The following is a 21,413-nucleotide window of genomic DNA, read 5'->3' as shown; positions in this document are numbered from 1 at the left end:
GAAATTCCATTTGACCCAGCAATCCCATTACTGGGTATATATACAAAGGACTATAAATCGTTTTACTATAAGAACACATGCACACGAATGTTCATTGCAGCACTGTTAACAATAGAAAAGACCTGGAACCAACCCAAATGCCCATTGATGATAGACTGGATTGGGAAAATGTGGCATATATACACCATGGAATATTATGCAGCAATCAAAAATGATGAGTTCGTGTCATCTGTAGGGACATGGATGAATCTGGAGAACATCATTCTCAGCAAACTGACACAAGAACAGAAAATGAAATACTGCATATTCTCACTCATAGGCGGGTGATGAAAAATGAGGACACATGGAAACAGGGAAGGGAGTACTAAACACTGGGGTCTATTGGGGGGAATAGGGGAGGGACAGTTGGCGGGGGAGCTGAGGAGGGATAGCCTGGGGAGAAATGCCAAATGTGGGTGAAGGGGAGGAAGGCAGCAAAACACACTGCCATGTGTGTACCTATGCAACTGTCTTGCATGTTCTACACATGTACCCCAAAACATAAAATTCAATAAAAAAAAAGAACAGGGTATCAGGAGTGGGAGTGAAGGTCGGTGAACAGAACTCTCCTAGTATTTGTCCCGGATGATTCTGCAGTTGTGTTTATGCTGCACTTTCACAGAAAGTCAATGAGATTTCGCCAAAAGACACTCAAGTCTCAAGTACAAAGGCCTAGGGGTAAGACCCAGCTGTGCCATTCGCTGATTCTTTGCTCTTGAGCAAGTCACACAACATCACTCAACCTTATTTTTCTATTTCTACGATAAGAAGAATAGTATCTGTCGTAACCCCCTTATAAGGTTCTTGTGGGGTATGAAAAGTATACTATATATGAAAGCACTTTTGATGGCTTCCGTGCAACTTTAAGCTGGTGTTATATTATGATTTCTTTATAAATAATTTATTCTACAACATGTCCTTATTACTTTAACTTTTATAAATTAAGATATAAGTTTAGTAAACAGGGAAGAATGATATCTAGTAAAAAATGAAAGATGTTTAAAATATTTTCAATGGACACATTTTCCATTAAATTCTGTCCTAAGGACACCATCTATTGATACATATCCAGATGCTAGAACTCTCTGTGTTCAGCCTAACTGAACACTGTGGTTCGTTTCTTTCTCAGGCAGCACAGCAGCCTCTGTGGTAAGGATGCTGAGCAACAGTGTGATATAATTCTGTAAGGAACAATCTTCACATTTTCAGTCCTTAGTCAACATTCAATCAATGAAAGACCAACAAAAATAGGTCATCCTACTTCAGCTGAAAGGTGTTAGCAACTAGGAAAAAGGAGAAAGGTTATCCTGAAGACATAAACTTGAAGGTTTACATGTCACTCCCAAGACCACGCCCAGCTGAAATCTTACACTCAGAAATTCACTCAGTAGTAATTTTCTAATCTTCCTCCTCTTAGGCTTGTTGAGACCCTGGGTCATCAACAAAGTGCTCAATATTTTTGTGATTTTTCCTTAATCTGAGCAGATGGCATATGTCTCTTTTTTCAACAAAGTGAATAGTCCAAAATATATAAATTCCCCCAATGCTCCTTGAGTCTCAAGTAATCCAGAAACATGCCGACATTTTTCTATCCTAAAAACAGTCTGACAACAAAATTAAGCCTGACACACCTGCCCTCCACAGCTATGCTTCAGACTTCTTTTTTCCTTCCTTAGTGGCTAAACTCCTTGAAAGAGTGAAATGCCCACAGTCCCTCTCTATTCACCTGCTAATTCATTCTTCCATTTAGCCATGTCTGGATTACTGCTCTCCACTTTACTCAAACTTTACTTTCAAAGGGGACCAGTGGCCTTCCTCATTACCAAATTCAAAGGCATCATCTCTGCTCTATAGCAAACCCCTCTGCTGTCCCTCTGAAAATCTTTCCTCTGCTGTCTTTCCTGCCACTTATCTGTTCTTTTGCAAACCTCTGTCACTGATCCCTTCATAACATCGAGTATTTTCATATATTCCTTCTCAAGGATCTCCCTCTCTCTTTTTCTCCTCTATTTTATATCATGGTTCTTTGTCCTGCATCGGAATCACCTGGGGAGCTTTTAAGCCATCCTGATGCCTGACTTTCCATAGTCATTTTCTCACTTTAATTCAACTCCCCCATCTCTGTTATTAAACATCATAAAAATGAGAGTACCAAAGACAGAGTCCCACGTTCTTGCATTTAGAAGTATATACAGTGGGACCCGTTTAGAGAAGACAGTTATTTTCAAAACAGTATTTCTTTCCAACAACTTTTCTCATGGTTTGCCATCAGAAGTTTTAAAATTGTAACTATGCTCATGTTTTACTATTAAAAAACAGAAGACAAGTATCTGAGGCAAAGTGATATAATTTTTAAAAAGGACAGCTGTGGCCTCTTCCTCATTGCTGCATTCTTCACAATGCCCTGGGCAGAAGGAATGTGTCCCAGGGTAATTGATATATTTGGGGCTTTCCTGGAATGTCTGACACTAGGAGTAGTAATCATAACTATTTTCCAATATATTTAATGTCTTTTCTGAGTTGTTCCTTTTTTAGATAAGCAAATTAGTGTCACAGTAGGAAAAAAAATTTATAATCTGACATTCAAGTCTTATTTTCTAACAAAACAAAAGGCACAATATATTTGTAATCACAATAATGCAGACATTACGGTAACAAAGGATGTTGCTGCACCTTTAGATGATACACATACATAGTTGATTATCATTAAGCATTTAGGATTGTAAGCCATATTGGGCAGAAAGTATAGCCTTTAAATTGCGAACTAAACAAAAAGCTTTATCTTAGGATACACTTTGACTACCTTCAGGAAGACTAATGTGTTGATTTTATAAGTATCTTCCTCATACTTTTAGAATCAACACAAGCAGGCACTTCTTATATTATGAAATTTGACTCTATCTCTTTCTAAAACCTTGCCATGTATGGAATGCAAGTGTCAGTAAATAACAATACAAACAAAATCAATTTTTTTCCATCAATCAGAATGCTCCAAAGTTCAGATACCATGGAAACATATAAGTAGAAATTATAACAAATTATTATCTGAATCTGACTTACATGTTTCTAACAACTTCAATATGATCCTATAGGCTGAATTTTGTGATTAGTTTTATTGTGACCTTTTATATAAATAAAGCTGATTTTTTTAGAGTTTTAAATACTTAAGAACTTATTTATTTCTGTAGTTCAGGATAAGTAATAATATCCCTGCATTTTACAAAAACGGCAATGTAACTTTTTGTTGTTGTTAAAAAGGAAGAAAAGACCAATTAAATTCTTTGCAGAGATCCTTCAGAGATAGGTGGACTTTGGTCAGGACCATGCTAACAATGAGAGGTTCTCAGCTCCAAAAATCACTTTTGGCATCCTTTGCTCTTCTGATACACAAACTTGTTAACCCCATGATTGGTTAAGGAATTGTCTAATCATATATGTCAATAATAGACAGCAAAGCATCTTGCAGTTTTCTTATTATAGTCTCCTGTGAAAGACAGATGTGTTGTGTCTAATTATTCACTGATTGGTATCGGGAGAAACATTAACATAATTGGCACATTTGTTCTAATTAACGGAGGGAAACTGCCACATGCCACCCAACATGAAAAGTGAGTCCAGCAACCACTAGCCAGAAAAATCCACATCCATGAGAAAAGTTACTCTGTTAGACTCAAACTGAGGCCCATCAAGTCAGAGAACAGGTTGAAAATGATATAAAAGTTGAGAACTGTGTGCACACCTAAAAGAATGGAGATTCAGCCTAGAATCATTGTATATAGGTACATTAATCAAACAAATGGGAAAAGCAATTATGGGGCTATTATCAAAATGTACACTCAGCCAAGCCAAGCCAAGCTTCTCATAGGAGCATTAGCTAGAAGCTGGGACTCTGCCAAGTTTTACTGACTGGTTTGGAAGTGACAAATTTGAAGTTTTTAGGTATTTGTTTAACTTTGTCCTTTACACCAGTGCTTCTCAAGCTTTGCTGCATTTTAGAATCACCTGGAGAGCTTTAAAAAAATCTTGATAACCAGGCTGTGTATCATATCTATTAAATCAGAATCTGTTGGGTGGGATATAAGCATTGGTAGTTTCTAACAATTTTCAGGTGATCCACAGTGCCTCCACTTTTGAGAACCAGTACTGCAAAATGGTTTTGTTTTTTGCTTTTTGAGGCAGGGTCTCGCTCTGTTGCCCAGGCTAGAGTGCAGTGGTGTGATGACAGCTCACTGCAGCTGTGGCTTTGACCTCCTAAGCTCGAGTGATCCCCCCCACCTTGGTCCCTGGAGTAACTGAGGACTCCAGTCCCTGGAGTAGTGCACATCTCCATGCCTGGCTAATTTTTATTTTTTGTAGATATGGGATTCTCTTACATTGCCCAGGTTGGGCTCAAGTGATCCTCTCGCCTTGGCTTCCCAAACTACTGGGATTAGTTGTGAGCTGCCGTGCCCAGTGCAGACTGGGTTTGATGATCTTGCTAAGATTCTGATTAAGTGTTCTGGGTCTGAGATTCTAAGCTCCCAGGTCATGTCGATGTGTATAATCTATGTACCACAGTTAGAATAGCAAGGCCTTGATAATTCTTTTTGTATTTTTATTTTTAGACAGAGTTTCACTCTTGTTGCCCAGGCTGGAGTGCAATGGTGCAATCTTGGCTCACTGCAACCTCCACCTCCCAGGTTCAAGCAATTCTCCTGCCTCAGCCTCCTGAGTAGCTGGGATTATAGGCATGCACCACCATGCCCTGCTAATTTTGTACTTTCTTTCCTTCTTTCTTTCTTTTTTTAAGTAGAGATGGGGTTTCACCATGCTGGTCAGGCTGGGCTCAAACTGACCACCCAAAGTGGATCACCCACCTCGGCTTCCCAAAATGCTGGGATTACAGGTGTGAGCCCCTGTGCTCGGCCAAGGCCTTGGCAACTCTAAAAGATATCGATGGTTAGTAAGTCTTCTGTAGACTTTTATAGGTAGGTTTGGCTCTAATTGCTCCAGTTTGAAATCCTAGTATTATTTTCTTATTTCTCCCACTGGTGAAAGATATCTCACCCTCCCTTGTAGGTGCTTTAAATAATCACAAAAGGTCTTTACTGTGGATAATTATGCTGGATGTTCTCTCTTGCCAAGAACCAGAGGCTACTATGTAGATTTTTGCTTCTCGGTTTTGGAATAAAACAAGTATTCATTCACTTCTGTGTTGACCACTGTACAATATACTTTGTACCCTTCAGTAGGTCTGTGGAAGTCTGGGTATTTTTGTACTTTTAAAAAAATGTTGGTTTTTAAGCAAGCTGAAATTATATCTTTGGACAATGGTAAAAAAATATCTAGTGAAAGGATAAAAAAAAAGCAAGTGGAAGCTAGTTTTGCTCAGTGGTTGTTACTTCTGCAAAGGAAAGGCATTTGCCAAGAAAGGGAATTTGTTTTCCTGCTGGGGAAACACTCTCTTAATTGCACATATGTCTGGCTTATTGCTTTTGAGGGTTGAACATACATAGGCCATATTGCAGAGGTGAACTTGTCTTGAAATCTGAAAACTTCTAAACCTGAGTTCAACTATGAGCATAAAAGCATGTTGACAAAAGAACTAACAGCAACAATAACCAAGTAAAATAAAATAACCAAAAACCTAAAGTAAAATGACTATATAATAGCACCATCCAAGGGAACAAAATGGCGTTGAAGTTCCGTAAAAGGTTAACTTTTCTAGGGCAAAAGAGCAATAAATTGACTAATCTGTAGCTAGTTCCTAACTGGTTTTTACTGTAAACTTGCCTTTCAGTGTTAGTAACTCTCAGCCTTTCTTTTTATTTTCCAGTTAAAAGTATGCAGGTCTATAGCTAAGTCTGACCATCTTTAGGAAGTACATGCTTTTTGCTCTCTCTGACTTTGTAATGAGTTTATTAGAGAGTGTGTAGGCATATAAAGAATCACTGGAAGAAATCCCAAAGCAGAAGAACTTACTGAAGAAAAAACTTTTTAGAACAAATAAAGGCCATCAAAAAGTTTTAAAAACCTTCCTGCTCTGTAATTATGGGCACAAGCTAGGTCTTTGCCTGCTGCTGAATCACTACTGAGCTGGAGACTGTGCTTGAAAACAGCTGAGGTCTATTAACCATTGATTTTAGGTTATCTGAAAAAAGCTCATTTTAGTGGGTCTGCTGAGCTTCCGAAGGGAACATTTCAGCTTCTCTTGGAAGACCAAATATCTTCTAGATTTTCATCATTCAATAAATCTATAAAGGTGTCCCTAAATCCATTCTTGCATTTCCAGTCTATTTTCCATGCAGCAGCCAGAATGATCTTTTAAAGACACACATCAGGCCTCGACAATTCTTTAATATCGCCAATGGATTTTGAGGCATGTAAAGAAAACTTCAAATCACTTACTGTCTCAACAAGTCCACGGCCTCCTTTCCTCTTTCCTGACTGAATGTCTTCCTGCACTCCTCCTTGCTCCCTGGGTCTCAGACACACTGGCGTCCTTTTAAACCCTGTAACCAATCACCTCCTCCTGAGGGTACTTGTCCTTGCTCCTCCCATTGCCCAGAGCTTGCTTATTCAGATCTTTTCAAGACTGGTGCCTTCCTTACCTTCAGATCTCAGCTCTTTTACTGTCTCTTCAGGTAGACTTTCCTTGAACTCTAAAGTCATCCTCAATCCCCAACAACCATCACCTTCTCTCATATGACCTTGTCCGATTTCCTTTAACTTGTAGTTATCTGAAAATATCTTACTCGTTTTTCTTACATTCTTGCTTATTGTTTTTCTCCTCAAGGAACTTGACTGACCCATGCTTCCCGCAACCAGAAAAATGTCTGGCACACCATGTATCTACAGTAAATATTTCTCGAATAAGTGAATTGATGATTTTTGGAAATCTGCATTTTTATACTATAGGCTCAAAGCGACCATGAAGTACATGCAGAAATCAAGTCACAGATTTATAATAAGATAAAATCTACTTATTAATTTTGCTTTAAAATGGATGTTTATCTTGCTTGAACTTATTATGATTTTAATTTGGCTTACATGATTTCCAGGCTTGTGGTGATCTCTGTGTATGATTATTAGAGGCAGATATCAGAAGAAAAATGTATGAAGGATGATCATAATAAGGAGGTGACATTGGCGAATGTTGACTGGACCAAAGCAAAGCTTGAAAGTTGCCTGTGAGTCGGGGAAGCTAAAATATTTTTGAAAACCCATCTTCGAGGCTGAGAATCATATCATAATCAAAATTCTGTAGTGACACACATGGTAGGAGAAAATTCCAAGAGGTAATTACTGCGCACTAAAAGCAATGTCTCCCTCCAGACTAGCATTCGGATTCTTCTCTCCTCTCTAAACCTCTTTTGCCTACAAAGAGTGTAAAGCACCGCTCTGGAGACAATACACTTGCATGGAAATTCCAGTATGAAGTTCCTCTTACGGGAGAATGGCAGAGAAATGAGAATGACTCATGAAACAAAGTGTTCGGCAGCCATATTAATAATCAATTAGATGGAGAGCCACCTGATGCTGCACATTTGGCAGCGCCTCCCGCTGCCATCAGCTTTTTGCCCTGGCAGTATCAGCTTAAAAAAATCTGTTCCGGGCTTATCACAACTATACTCAGCAAAATAATCTATTCTTTTGCACTTCACCCCATATTTTCCCACTTGCTAATTAGAGATGCAAATGTTGATAAATAAGATGACAGTTTCTAAGCACAACTGGGTCAATAAGTTGAACATTGTGCCCTGTTCTTCCAATTAAACTCCTATGAGAAATAGCTCAATTATAATTAGAGAAGCAATTATCCCCTTGTTAAAGGTGAAACAAATCACAGGTTTTAGAGAAAAATTCAGCTTTGCTCCTTCTGCCATGCCAACAAATCTTGTATCCATTGATGTTTTGATTCCAGTACTCTCCAAAAGAGATAATCTGGTAAAGCATCTCTGAATATATTTCTGGCTCTCCATGTGACAGTAACATTTTCTAGGCATAAAATAAAATGAGCAAAGAGGGATTAATTTCATAGAGTGCTGCTATTATGTCAGTGGTATAAGCCAGCACCAGTTCCATGGGTGTATTAATTTTCTTGCTTCTTCAGGGAGATGGAGGAAAGGTTTATCTGTTGAAAGAAATGCAAACGCCTCACCAGAAATGGAAGGAAAGAAGGATATTTTTGGCTTGATCCTAACAACAGTGTTATTGAACACTGAGCTATATCATTTTAGAGTATTCCTCAGATTTGTTTTTTCTTTCTTTCACCAAGTTTACTTGAAATTTTTAATATTATTGTTATTAACACCTCCCAGTTAGTTCTGGAACTCATGTGTCTCCCAGTGGCCTTGGTTCCTAATCCTAATAGTTTGGAACCCTGCCCTTGGGGTTCAGAATGATGAAGTCTTTCATACCACACTGAGATCTCTCAATAGGATTGCATCTTCAGGAAGGAGAAACATCCTTTTTCTAGAGTGTTCCATCTCCTGAGGTGCTGCCTCTGTGTCACACCCATCAGGGCCTCTTTCTGTCATTTAGTTAAATATACTTAGAGAATCTACTAAGTGACTTATAACCTGCTGGCATTAGAGATAAAACATGAACAAAAAACTTTTTGCTCCTTATTTCATCACAAGCTTGTCAGGCAGGAAGAAGAGTAAACAGATAAATTTCAACACAAGCAGTAGGCAGAGCTATATAAAATTGTGGCATATGGAGGCTGCCGTTTAGCCAGGCACACTGGTTCATCTATCCCAGGTATTCAGTGTGAAAACTGTTCTGTATCTGTTGCTCAGTAACTGAGTGCTCCTGACCCCCAGGCCCTGCCTGGCTCCCTGGGATTCCTGGATATCCTGTGACCCCATGGCTAAAAGATTTATATCTGATATAGCACTAGGACCCCAAGAGTCTTCTCTTGTGCTAAGGAAGCCATGCAGTTATTAAATATCTGGAATAAACTCCCTAGATATGAAGAAAGGACTTTAGAGAGAACAGAGGAAGGAACGGCCAAGTCTAGAGTTCTGAAACTCTTGTGCTTCATCCGTAGAGTCCCCTGTTTTCATATTGGAAAGGGCTTAGTCAAAAGAAGTATAAGGAATCCTTGGTGGGCTTCTTCCACCTCTGAGACTTTCTTTGTCACTCTCTTTCCTTGGGCTCTGAAAGGAGATCTACCAAGAGTAGTCTCAGCCTAAATTTCCTCTTTTGGAGAAAATACAAGGGATAGACCAGTGTCTTGACACCATAAGGACTGAATGAACAATAGTAAATTTAAAGACCAGGAGAAGGGGTTGGGCATGGTGGCTCACACCTGTAATTCCAGCTTTTTGAGAGGCTTAGGTGAGCAGATCACCTGAGGCGTGGACTTTGAGATCAACCTGGCCATCATAGTGAAACCCTGTCTCTACTAAAAATACAAAAACTAGCAGTGTGTGGTAGCGCACACCTGTAATTCCAGCTACTCAGGAGGCTGAGGGATGAGAATTGCTTGAACCCACAGGGGCAGAGGTTGAAGTGAGCCATGATCATGCCACTGCACTCCAGCCTGGGCAACAGAGCAAGACTCCATCTCAAACAAAACAAAACAAAACAAAAGATCAGGGTAAGTGCAGCAGCAGATCACAACTTGCTATAGATAGTTTCATTAACCAATTATTTAGTAGTGTTGTTGAAAGACTGTTTCTGATTTTAAAGCTCACAATGTTGTCTTTATTTGTAGCATGTGTGGACTCCAACCCAAGCAGCGGACTAGAGAATACAGGAGAGTATCTTCGTGATTCTTAGAACAGAAGCTTCCCCTCTGCATACTCCACAGTGCCAAGAAGAGGGACAAGGTAGTAAGAATTTTGAATTCAAGAGGTTGAGTTCGGTCTTGTGTGAATTAAAAAAATTACAATAATAATACTAACAGTGGCCAATGTTTCTTGAGTGCTTTAGACATGTTCTAGGTGGTTTGCATGTACTGTCTCATTTAAACCTCATACCCACATTCTGCATAGACACTAATCTATTATTATCTCCCCTTTTTGATTACAGAAAATTTGGTTTGTAAATACCTTGACCAAAGTAAAAATTGGTGATGTTTGTGTGTAAACCTGGCATTCTGTAAGAACATTAGAAAACCTTCTATTGTGGAGATTATAGGATGCCAAAATAGGGGAGAAGTGAAATGTTATTACCTTAGAAATTCCTATGCCATTATTTGTAGGCAACGTGGTATATCAAAACTAAGACTTGAGTTCTTGAAAAACTTATTGATTTAGAGAGAAAAGGAATTACTGCCTCCTGACAGTCTGCAATGAATGTACTTGACTACTTCCTCAATGGAACTAGACATATGCTTATAAAACAAAGATCAATTGAAACAATCAGCCATATGTTCATTGAACATATTCTGTCTGACTCTTCTTGGAATCATTTGCCTTGGAGACAAAAGGAGCACAAATGCAGGCTGGCATCATCTCCCAAAGACTGATCCTAATTATTACAAAACACATGAGTTTTACCTGCTGGTTTTCCTTTCAGATCAATATTTCACTTTATCCTATCTTTATGCATGAAGATTCTTTAAACAAATAAATGAAATATTAAATAATGAGTGCATTTATATTAAAATGAAAATGACTATATAATCCTTTAACTCACTAAGTTACCTTTCAACCATTTCTTTTTTAATTTATGTGCTCCTCTTGAGCAAATGGCAGTCGTAATATGTCATGTTAAGGTATTCATTAGGCTTTCTGATCTTGGTGATTTTAATAGTGTTGAAAAGAGTCTACACAGGAATTTATTAGCCTGCTCTTGAGCATGTGTGTTTGATCTCTCTTCTGACTTAAGAAAATGAAAAATAAAAGTGCATTAAATATAGTTCTTTGAATGTCAAATGGGTACATGATTTTTGAGCTTGCCAAGTTTTAATTGGTCTCTTCCCTAGTGATGATACAAATAGAATTCACAGCCAGTTAGTTTGCAGTCATGAATCTTTACTCCTTGACAAACTGAACTACTTTGTTGAGGAGACTGAAAAAAATAAAGAAATTATTAAGGTCTCTTCACCTAAAGTCTTTGCAAGGATCAGTTACCTTTTAGAAGCCCGGAGCAAAAATGATGCTAGGGATACCCATGTCGTTCATGATTTGTTTTGGTCTTTATTAAGGTGGTTTAACGGAGGAGGTGTGCATTAAAATTTTAGAAATATTGTTAAGAAGACAGATGCACTACTGTAATTATCAGAATGAAATACTGAATAGAAAAGAGTTTCCATCTTCTTAGTCATATTAAATCATACTGTGTCTTAGTGCTGGAAGATAAGGTTTTGATGCCATTGAATGAAATAGCTACTATCATGCAAAGTCTGATACAATTGGCATGAGACGCCAATTAGTGGCAAAAAATAGCTCTCTTTCAAAGTAAAAAAAGGAATTTCATTAAAATTTCCTTTGAGTTCTTTGCGTTGACTCATAGAGATATAAATGGCCATGATAGAAAGATGGAATTACTTCATAAGGACTCTACCTAAATTTTCAATTACTTAATTTTTATTATTAATAAAAGAACAATGAGATGTTTGTGTTTGTTGTCAGGGGACCAGCTAACCCCATCATTACTTCCTGAAAAATGGAAAAACTATGAGAAATAAAATAGTAAGTATATTACAAGTTATTAATTGCTTTTGGCCAATGTTGAAAGTCTCAATAGTAATATGTTTTCACTTTCATACACAGGCATAACTTCAGGGCTTAATTTTTTAAATTCATATCCATCGGACCCATATATAAGTCCAAATTGCAACCACTGAAATATGCCTCTTTCAACATGTGCAGTAAAGAGTAAAACTTTCATATTACTCAACATAGGTTGGAGGCCAGTGAAGACCACCACCAAACTGGCAACTATGCCACTTGTCAAATCAATGTGAGCTTGGGCTTGTAGGGCAGGAATCAGTCAGGACAATAGTGTCAGATGCATATAAGGATGTCTGCTAATAATCATGTAAAGGATAACTTTTTTTAGAGTTTAGGATTTATTTGTTAACAGATGAAAGAGTATTAGTTTTCCTCAATAGTGTGGTCTGAGATGATGGTGAGTGCTTGCAATCTCTTCTGAGTCACAGAGTCCTCTTCCCCAAAGAGAGATATTTTCAAAGGGCATGGTATTATGTGGTGCTAATGAAAAGTCATGGTATGCATCTGACTTGTAATACTTCATTAGCAACCAATAGGCTTTGTTCTAGCAGAAACCCAAAAATGAAAAATAAAGGACTTGATGGAAATGTTATAGGATGAAACTAATTGACACTTGTTACTCCTAAAACATGTTATTATGCAAGGTGTGTGGGCATGGCTTTCAGGTATGTCTATAACTACATCACGGAATGGAAAATTCACGTGTAAAGTGCACAGACTCACAGACACAGAAAAACACACACTTTTCTTACACTCACATTTTTCACATATCAGCAAGAACAATAATAAAATCCATGGCACTTTGTTAACTGATACCGTCTCTCTTTAGTATAAATGCCAGATAAAATAAAGCAGTATTTCTGATTTCTTGAAAGAGAATGACAAAATTAAACCAAGCTGCCTGTGGCTTTGTCCAATGGGGCATTCTAATTGACTCCCAAGTCATTAATCAGTTCCCAATCAATCTATTTTGCCAGCAGCAGGCAGTTAGGACTCCATTACCAACCATTCATCATGCCATACCCTAATTCACTGCACCATTAGCCATGGATTAGGCCCCTGTTAGAATAACTTAGTGCCAATTGCTAAATGCAAAGAATTGTTATTCACCTCAGCCACTGGGATCCCTTCAGGTGGTCGACACTGGAGTAAGACTTCTTGTTCCAAGGATACTTCTTTTCCTAGGGGTTCCTGCTCAAATGTCTTCCGTAGATCTGGAAAGCACAAGTGACAAAATATATGTAAAAACTAAATAACATTTATTTATTTACAGAAAGCACAAAAAAATTTTCTGGCTTAGTATTTTATCTGTGCTTTTTTTTTTTTGACACAGGGTCTCACTCCATGTCCCAGGCTGGAGTGCAGTCGTATGATCATAGCTCACTGTGGTTTCAAACTCCGGGGCTTAAGTGATCCTCCCACCTCAACCTTCTGAGTGTTTGGTACCACAGGTGCATGCTACCATGCTTGGCTATTTTTATTTATTTATTATTTTTTAAAATTTTATTTATTTATTTATTTGTAGAGATAGAGTCTCACTATATTTCACAGGCTGGTCTCAACCTTCTGACTTCAAGTGATCTTCCTGCCTCAGCCTCCCAAAATGCTGGTTCTGTAGGTGTGAGCCACGGTGCCTGGCCTTGCATTTTTGTTTAACCACATGTTGTTAGTACTTTACTATAATCTGGTGACTATATTTTGTGGTATAAATTGTGAAATTCAGAAGCTATAAACTGTTCCTACCTTAAACATCCGTCCTTGGAAGTCCTCATTTGAACAATTAATGAAGTGCATTACTTGCTTTTTGTTAGTATTTCTTGATCATCAATTATGATGATCACAGTTTTAAATCAAAAGAACCTCAATCTCATGATTCTTATACCTACAGAGTCCCTTCGGTACATATATATTTTCCTCTTTTCTCACAATGGATACTACTGAAACTCCAGTAACTCTGGAATCTTTTGATCAATACTCTAAGTGTGTTTCTGTTTCAAAGTGGAAAGCAGAATGCTGGAATCTGTTAGGAAGAAACAGAACTTCTTCAGGTGTCTCAAGTACAAGGCAGATAAAAGAGTAGTGAGAAAAGTTCCAAGATATCGCTACATTTAATCATGTGGTCATTCTTCAATTAGAAGACTAGTCATTTCTGCTCAAATATCCCAGGCACCTAATTATGTATTTATGCAGCTATAGTTGATACCAGAACATGCAGCTGAGTTTTACAAACTGTTGTTAGATGGACACAAAAGTGTTGGAAACCAGTTTGTCATTTTAAACACATCAGAAGCACATGCTTCAGGAAATAGGTTTAACCAAATAATCACTGAATTTCATATAATTATTTTATTTTAGTGGTTTGGCTTTAAATTCTACATTTAATCTAATTTCTAGAGTTAAAAAATTAATTTAGTCATAGAACTTTGAAGTAGCATTTTTCAAAAAATTTTATTTCATGCACGTACAGTTCGGTTCTTTCCAATAAAAAGTGATTAGAATTTTACCCAGTGAATTTTAATAAAAAATCAATGCCTCTGTTCTGTCATCCCAGGTCCCTGATAAAGACATAAGAATCTGAAAGCAGCACTGCAGTGGATTAAACTAACGAGTGGCAACCGGGAGACTCTAGAGCAGTGGTCCTCAGCCTTTTTGGCACTAGGGACTGGTTTCATGAAAGATCATTTTTCCACTGCTTGCTGGAGTGGAGGTGTGGAAGGGATAGTTTTGGGATGAAATTGTTCCATGTCAGATCATCGAACATTAGTTTGATTCTCATAAGAGGTGTGCAGCCTAGATCCCTCACATCTGTAATTCACAATAGGGTTCGTGCTCCTGTGAGAATCTAATGCCGCTACTGATCTGACAGGAGGCAGAGCTCAGGTGGTAATGCTCACTAGCCTGCTACGCACCTCCTGTTGTGCGACCTGGCTCCTAACAGACCAAGGATCAATACCAATTCTCAGCCCAGGGGTTGGGACCCCTGCTCTCGAGGCATCTCCCTAGTAGAACTCTACCAGAAAGCACCTGGAAAATGTGCTAAGAAAAGACTGCATTGTTACACACTTGCCATTTTGTTTAATTTTTTGGCAGAAGAAAACTCTCAAGACAATAAAGGTTGTGAGAAAATTATAGATCTATGAGGGTCTGAGGCAAGACAAGAGACCCCCAAATATGACAGAATTTCCATCAGAAAAATGCTTCTAATTTGATTGTTAAGACACTGAGGACATTGTAGAAATGAACATTTGGGGCCGGGCATGGTGGCTCATGCCTGTAATCCAAGCACTTTGGGGGGCCAAGGTGGGTGGATCACCTGAGGTCAGGAGTTTGAGACCAGCCTGGGAAACATGGTGAAACTCTGTCTCTTCTATAAATACAAAAATTAGCTGGGCATGGTGGCATGCACATGTAGTCCCAGCTACTCGGGAAGCTGAGGCAGGAGAGTTGCTTGAACACAGGAGGCGGAGGTTACAGTAAGCAGAGATCGTACCACTGCACTCCAGCCTGGGTGATGGAGCGAGACTCCATCTCATCAACAACAACAACAAAAAGAAATGAACATTTGGAATCCACAGAGTTATCATAACTTTAACGTTATCTAAACCATGTAATTGTCTTACATCCAAAAAACATGTTGAGCAAATTACCTACAGCTTCAGAGCATAATAATCAATGGCTGCTTTAGAACCTGCTGATATGGATTTTTTTTTACATTTTGCCACCCCACACATCCCCCTGACATCTCTTTTGGTTAATTTGTACTCTTCCAATGGAAACATTAAAATTTTTCTCTTCTGATGTGGTGGTTTCTGTTGGTTTTTGTTCTGCACTGAGATAAAATTTGATGAAACACAAGATACCAATAAAAAGAGCAGTAGTGAGTAACTTTTATGGGCTAAAATGTTCTTGACAAGGTATATCTTGTTTGTAAAAATGATCCTGAGGAACTGCTGCCTGATGTAGGGTAGGCCAAAGACATAATAATTGGAATAAGTTCTCAAATTAAATACCATAATGACTCACTCTGATTTAAATGAATCAAGATATCACAAAATGAGGGATAAGAACAAGAAAAAGAAAGGCATATATGTATCCAAATCAAGTAATTTCATTTAACTATCTTCATTGTCTCCACGTGGTAGACATTTTATTAGGTGCTTAGGATCAAGATGTACAAGATGTACAGAAAGAAGACTAGAAATATAAGCTGAGGTGTGCTTATGAAAAGCCTTTCTGTCATGCTATGGAATGGCAAATCCTCAAAGGCTTCTGAGCAAAGGAGTGAGAGCAGAGACCAATAGTGTGTATCGGAGTGACTGATGGGTTGAGGCAGTGGTGAGGAGTCTGAAGTTAGGGACTCATTTGAATAAACAGTGATGGACGATGGGGTCCTGGACTCAGCTAGTGATAGTGGACAGGTTAGGAGGAAGCATTCTAGAAATAAATAGATCATACCTCGAGGAAGATGTAGGTATTTGGAGAGTGCCAGAAGGCAAAGATAATGCAATATTCTTAGCTACTGCATCATTAACTTGGTACTGTACAGTATCAAGTTGGGCAGGGAAGCAGAGAGAAAGAAATTCATTTTGGTACATGTTAACCTTGGCATATCCCTGAAAAACTCAAATTGAAACGTGTAGTCTAGATCATGATTTCTAAACCTCATTAATGTTGGGACTGGGTAATTCTTTGTGGTACAGTTGTTCTTTGCATAGCAGGATGCTTAGTAACATCCCTGGACTCTACCTGCCAGATGCCATTAGAAACCCATCCCAACCTTAAACAAATAAGTGCCTTCAGACAATGCCAAATGTCTCCTAAGGGGAAAAATCATGCCCAGTTGATAACCACAGGTCTAGGGCTTGGAAAAGAAGGCCTGGTAGGTTTTCTTGTGCTTCACCAACAAAGCAATCGCTGAAGCACTGGCAAACAGATGGCATCATCAGGGAGAGACTGGAGCATAAAGAAAACAGGACAGTGACATTCAACAGGAAAAGCTGTCAGCTGATGATATAGAGTGAACCAAGCAGTAGGCGAAAAGCCAAGGAAGTTAGTGTCAAAGCAGCCAAGAGGAAAATGAGGTTTTAAAAAGTGGAGAGGTCAATAGGAGAAATGCAGTGAAGGACGCAGAAGTACTCAAAGGAGAGAAGTCATTGGTCTGGGAAGTTTAGGAGTGAAGGGGCAGCAGAAAACAAGCTGTGATGAGGAGTACTCAGGGAGCGGGGAAATGACCATTCTCGGCACTGTAGGGGCAGAGGAGGAAGTTCTCCTTCACTCTCTGAAGGTTCACTGGGAAATCAACTAAGTTAAAGGAGGCAGATTAAATGGAGAGAAAACAGACAAAGGTACACATGGAAGCCATTGGAAAGAAGATGCAAAGATCCAGAGATAATTGTCCATTTTTATGCTTCTGTTCAGCAAAGTCTGGACAGCCGTATAGAAAAGTGATAGGACAAAAAGGATATAACCTAATGCTAATAGACTGAGAAAGGAAACCCAGCAAGACTGTGGGTCTAGATTCTTCCTAGCCTCTCTGAGCATTTATTCCTTCCTTCATCTGGGTGTCGAGCAGGACCCTCTCTGGAATGGTGGGTGGTCTTATGACCTATGATCTCACAAGGTAGGTTAGGTAAATTTTTTATGGCCACTTTTTACAGAAAAAGGAGGATGGAAATTTAGAATAATATTTTTCAGTTTTGGACTAAGAGGATTATCTTTTCCATGGCTGGCCTTGAGGAAGAATGGAGTGAGAGACAGGAAGGAAGGAGAAGATCAGAGAAAAACCTTTGCTTCTGAGTGCTTCATTACAGGGCATTGTTTTCTAAGTTCCAACAGTATCTACTACTCATTTCTAAAATTTTAAGGTGAAGAAGTTACCCTTAATGGGCAGTGGGTTTGAGTGCAGCATGCTGTAATTCCACTTAGAATATGGCACAATTTTTGGCACAGTTTTCTAATTCTTGCCATATGAAGGCACATTTTATATAGACCCTTGTTTCCTAATTGAGAATGGCAACAAACACAGGCATCTACTTGAAAAGATGGGTTTAACTAGACCATCATTGAATACCACAGAATTATTTTAAAGGGTTGACTTTAAACTCTATATACATTTGATCTAATTTCTAGAATGATCTCACATTGAACCCCCCACAAGGCAAAACTTCTTCCTGAAAAACACTTTTAATTCCTGCCATAAAACCTCCTCTCTGGCTTTCAGGTTGTGTAATGAGCATAGGATATATCACGGCCAGGCAGTAAGGAAGCCGCATATTTCAGCCTGCCTCCTCACTACCCTTCGAGGGGAGGGGAGATAAGATTTTAAGCATATCTTTTATCAGTTGGAAAGATGTGATAGAAGGCAGGCCACATGCCTTGCAGGCAGAGTGAACACAAGGGTGATGAATGAATAAGAATGAAAAACGGACACTTGTCAGCTAGGAATTCAATGTAAAACAGAATGGTTCAGAATAATGTGGGCATTCTTGTCAGAAAAAAGATGAATTTCTGCCCTTGGAAGACCTTTAGGATTCTATATTTCTGCTTACTTTCCATTAGTTATAAGACTTCCACTGAAATAAATATGAAGTCCTTTCATTAATAACGTAGATTACTTTTGCAAAGTCAACTTGGTTGGCATGCCTCTCATTTAGTCACTGATTCTGCCAATTAAAAGCTGTCGTCATATATATGCACTCAGAGAGATATTTACTTAAGAACCTGAATATTGGTTTACTAAATCCATACACTAAAATCCAATGAGCAGATGAAGAACCAGACCTGAAACAGTATGGATTTCTATTTACCATTTATACATAACCAAAGAAAGTCCCTTTGGACACACACATGTGCACACAAGGTCTCATTTTTGGGGGGTAGAGTTTTGATGCTTTCTATGATTAATTTTTCTGCACAATATACTGTGGTTACAAATTAGCTGTGATGCTGAATACACGAATTTGTGGCATTCTGCAAACATTAGCTCTGCTTTGTGACAATGTGGTTAGCAGAAAAGAAGACTAACTGGGAGATAGAACATTTTTGCCCTTCATTTTCCACATTTATGAAATGCAAATAAATTACTAGATGCTTCTGAAGGATGCTTTTGCTCTAAGGACCTATTACTGAATAGACTAAGATTTGAAATATACATTTTAGAGGGGGAAAGCTTATCCTTTGCAGAACAAGGTACTTCTTGGTTGCAATTATGTGTCCAAGAGAAATAACAGACGAAATTATGTTTCAAAAGTCAAGGAGTTGATTCATCTTTGAAGACAACAGCTTATAATATTCTCCAAAGAATAATTTTCACAGAAGTTTTTGAACACTTGGATCTACATGTGTGCACAAGAGTTAGAAACTAGGGAGAGGAGTGAGTTACAGGAATTTTTTCTTAATAAAAAAAATAGCAAATTCTTTGTGTAAATCCTGGAGAGGAATATAATATACTCCACAAAAGCAGATGAAAAGTAAAACCCCAATGATTGTAAATACACTAAGAATTATTTCTGTCTCCATGGGACAGAGAGGACAGCAGAGAGAAATGGCAACCCAAAACAGTCTGGAAGGGAGCCCATCATGTCAATGTGCATATTTACAAAAGGGGCAGAACTGCCTCTTCCCAGTGCTATTTCTTGAGCAACTTTGCCTGACACTGTCTGAAAAGGGTGAGTGTGGCCTAAAATAGGAAAGCCAAGGCTCTAGTATCATGGGTCATACTAACATCCTTCTACCTGTGAGCCCTGCTAATTTTAAAATAGGAGAACCAGCAAAACGATCTCCCTGTGGTAGTTAAGCAGGCAGGTTGTGGATACCATTCCCTTGAATAAGATAACCATGTTTTTATTCCATTTTAAAAATGATTTACATTTATTAAAAATATATATGGTCTCACCAATAATACTTCATTATGCAGAAAGATTTACTTATTAGCATAAAATATTTCTATTATTTTCTATCCATTATTAAGCACAGAATAACTTTTTTGTAATAAAAACAAACTATTGGTGATGTGATAGACTGATAGTATGAAGTAAGTAATTCTTCAATGGGTATACTTCATAGACTATTCTAGTAGAAATCTAAATCCTTAAATTCTACAGAATAAGATATAAATGAAATGTTACATTATTACTGTTGGTTTATTGTTTTAGTCTCCATCAGGTTTTGTGAATATTAAAATAGATAATGAATCTGAAAAGTTTGGAAGATTATAAAGCATAAAATATGTAAATTATTACAATTACATTTATTATTACTCAGACAGTTCTGCAATGAAAAGTGATTACTCATATGCATGAATTTTGTACACATCTTTCTCATACACACTTTGGCCATATGGTCCATAAACTATAGTGGCTAGTCTTCCTTATTATTCTTATGGAATTTCAGGTTTATTGCTGTTTTTCAAACTGAGTGTCATGACCCTTTAGAGGGTTATAAAATCTATTCAGTGGATTAAAATCTAGCATTAAAAAGTATGAAACTGAATAAACAGAAGGTATCAAGATGTATCATACATAGTCTTATGGATGTATATATGTATGTACACTCACAGGTTTTTGTGTGTAAGGATGCAGGTGTCTAACTGATTGTGATATCAACCTGTTTTTTATTGTAGGTCAAACAGGTCTGAAAGCCACTGGGTAGGCTAACAGTGTGGCTGAGAGCAAGGTTTTGGCACACACAACCCTGGGTTTAGGTCCTCACTCTATCACTTGACTATCCACTTGACCTTGAGCACATTGCTTAACCTCTTCCTGTCTTAGTTTCATCAGCTGATAAATGGGCATAATTTCAGAGGGTTATATAGGAAGGGTCACCTATAAAATTCGAAGCACATAACTAACATATAGTAAGTGTCCAAAAGATAATAACCCCCTACTCTACTTTTTCCCCAAAGTAGTAATAAATTTTATTAGGTTATATATTTACTGTTATCCCTATTAATCAAAATAAACCTAACCAAGTGAAATAAAGCAATTGGGAGGGCTAATAATTGAAGGTGATATTTCATGAAGAGATAGGCAGGTATTACCCTTCTGTGCTTGATTAAAATACAGATTCTACACTCAGGTTGGGCCCTAGGACTCTACAGTTTTAACACACTTCACAGGTGTGTTTTCTCCATAGCACTCAAATCTGAGGAGCACTGGTTGATGAGGTGATTCACTGATTGTGGAACACCAATATATGCTTGGGACTGTGGGTGCTGTAGGAGGCTGTGGGCACTGAAGGAGGCTGCATGAGCCACACAGATCTGCTTCTGGCATGTTTCTACATGCCTGGCTCACAGTGGGTCCCTACTGGTGTTTCCACAGTGTCCCAGAGCTCACTTTTGTACCAGCTGAAGGTTGACATTGTCTAGCACAGGACTTGAATTTCATATGTCTCTAAGGATCATTCAGGTAACATAAACGGGAGAAAGCTAGGCATAAGACGTTTTTTTCTTGACACATGACACCCAACTGGGTTGTCTTTCTTTTTTCTAACTTTTAACAGAGACATGGGCACAAAACCAATCAATTAGCTTCCTCTTTACTCTTGTTGCTGAGCTCTGGCTGCACGTTGCCAATAAATGCAGGCTTAATGGGCCACAGACCCCATATTTGATGACTAACAGAAGTTGGTAATGTGGATTTTTATGTGATTTTTTTCAAACTGTATATGTTGTCAGCTACTGAAAACTTTATCAAAATACTTGTTTGG

The 21,413-nt window shown here is 38.3% G+C and overlaps 1 protein-coding gene across 2 annotated transcripts in view; it reads right to left on the bottom strand.

Moving 5' to 3' along the window:
- Positions 1–21,413, bottom strand: part of UNC5C (unc-5 netrin receptor C) — a 397,080-nt gene that overhangs the window by 107,877 nt on the left and 267,790 nt on the right. For both annotated transcript variants that reach the window (XM_035293290.3, XM_035293289.3), the window contains exon 4: positions 12,816–12,919. In XM_035293290.3, coding sequence (XP_035149181.1) covers positions 12,816–12,919 — 104 coding nt within the window. The remainder of the gene's footprint in view (positions 1–12,815; positions 12,920–21,413) is intronic.

Source organism: Callithrix jacchus, chromosome 3 (assembly GCF_049354715.1).
Source record: "Callithrix jacchus isolate 240 chromosome 3, calJac240_pri, whole genome shotgun sequence".
Classification (NCBI taxonomy): Eukaryota; Metazoa; Chordata; class Mammalia; order Primates; family Cebidae; genus Callithrix; species Callithrix jacchus.
Note: the sequence above shows the minus strand (reverse complement) of the source record. Positions and strands in the feature narration are given on the sequence as shown.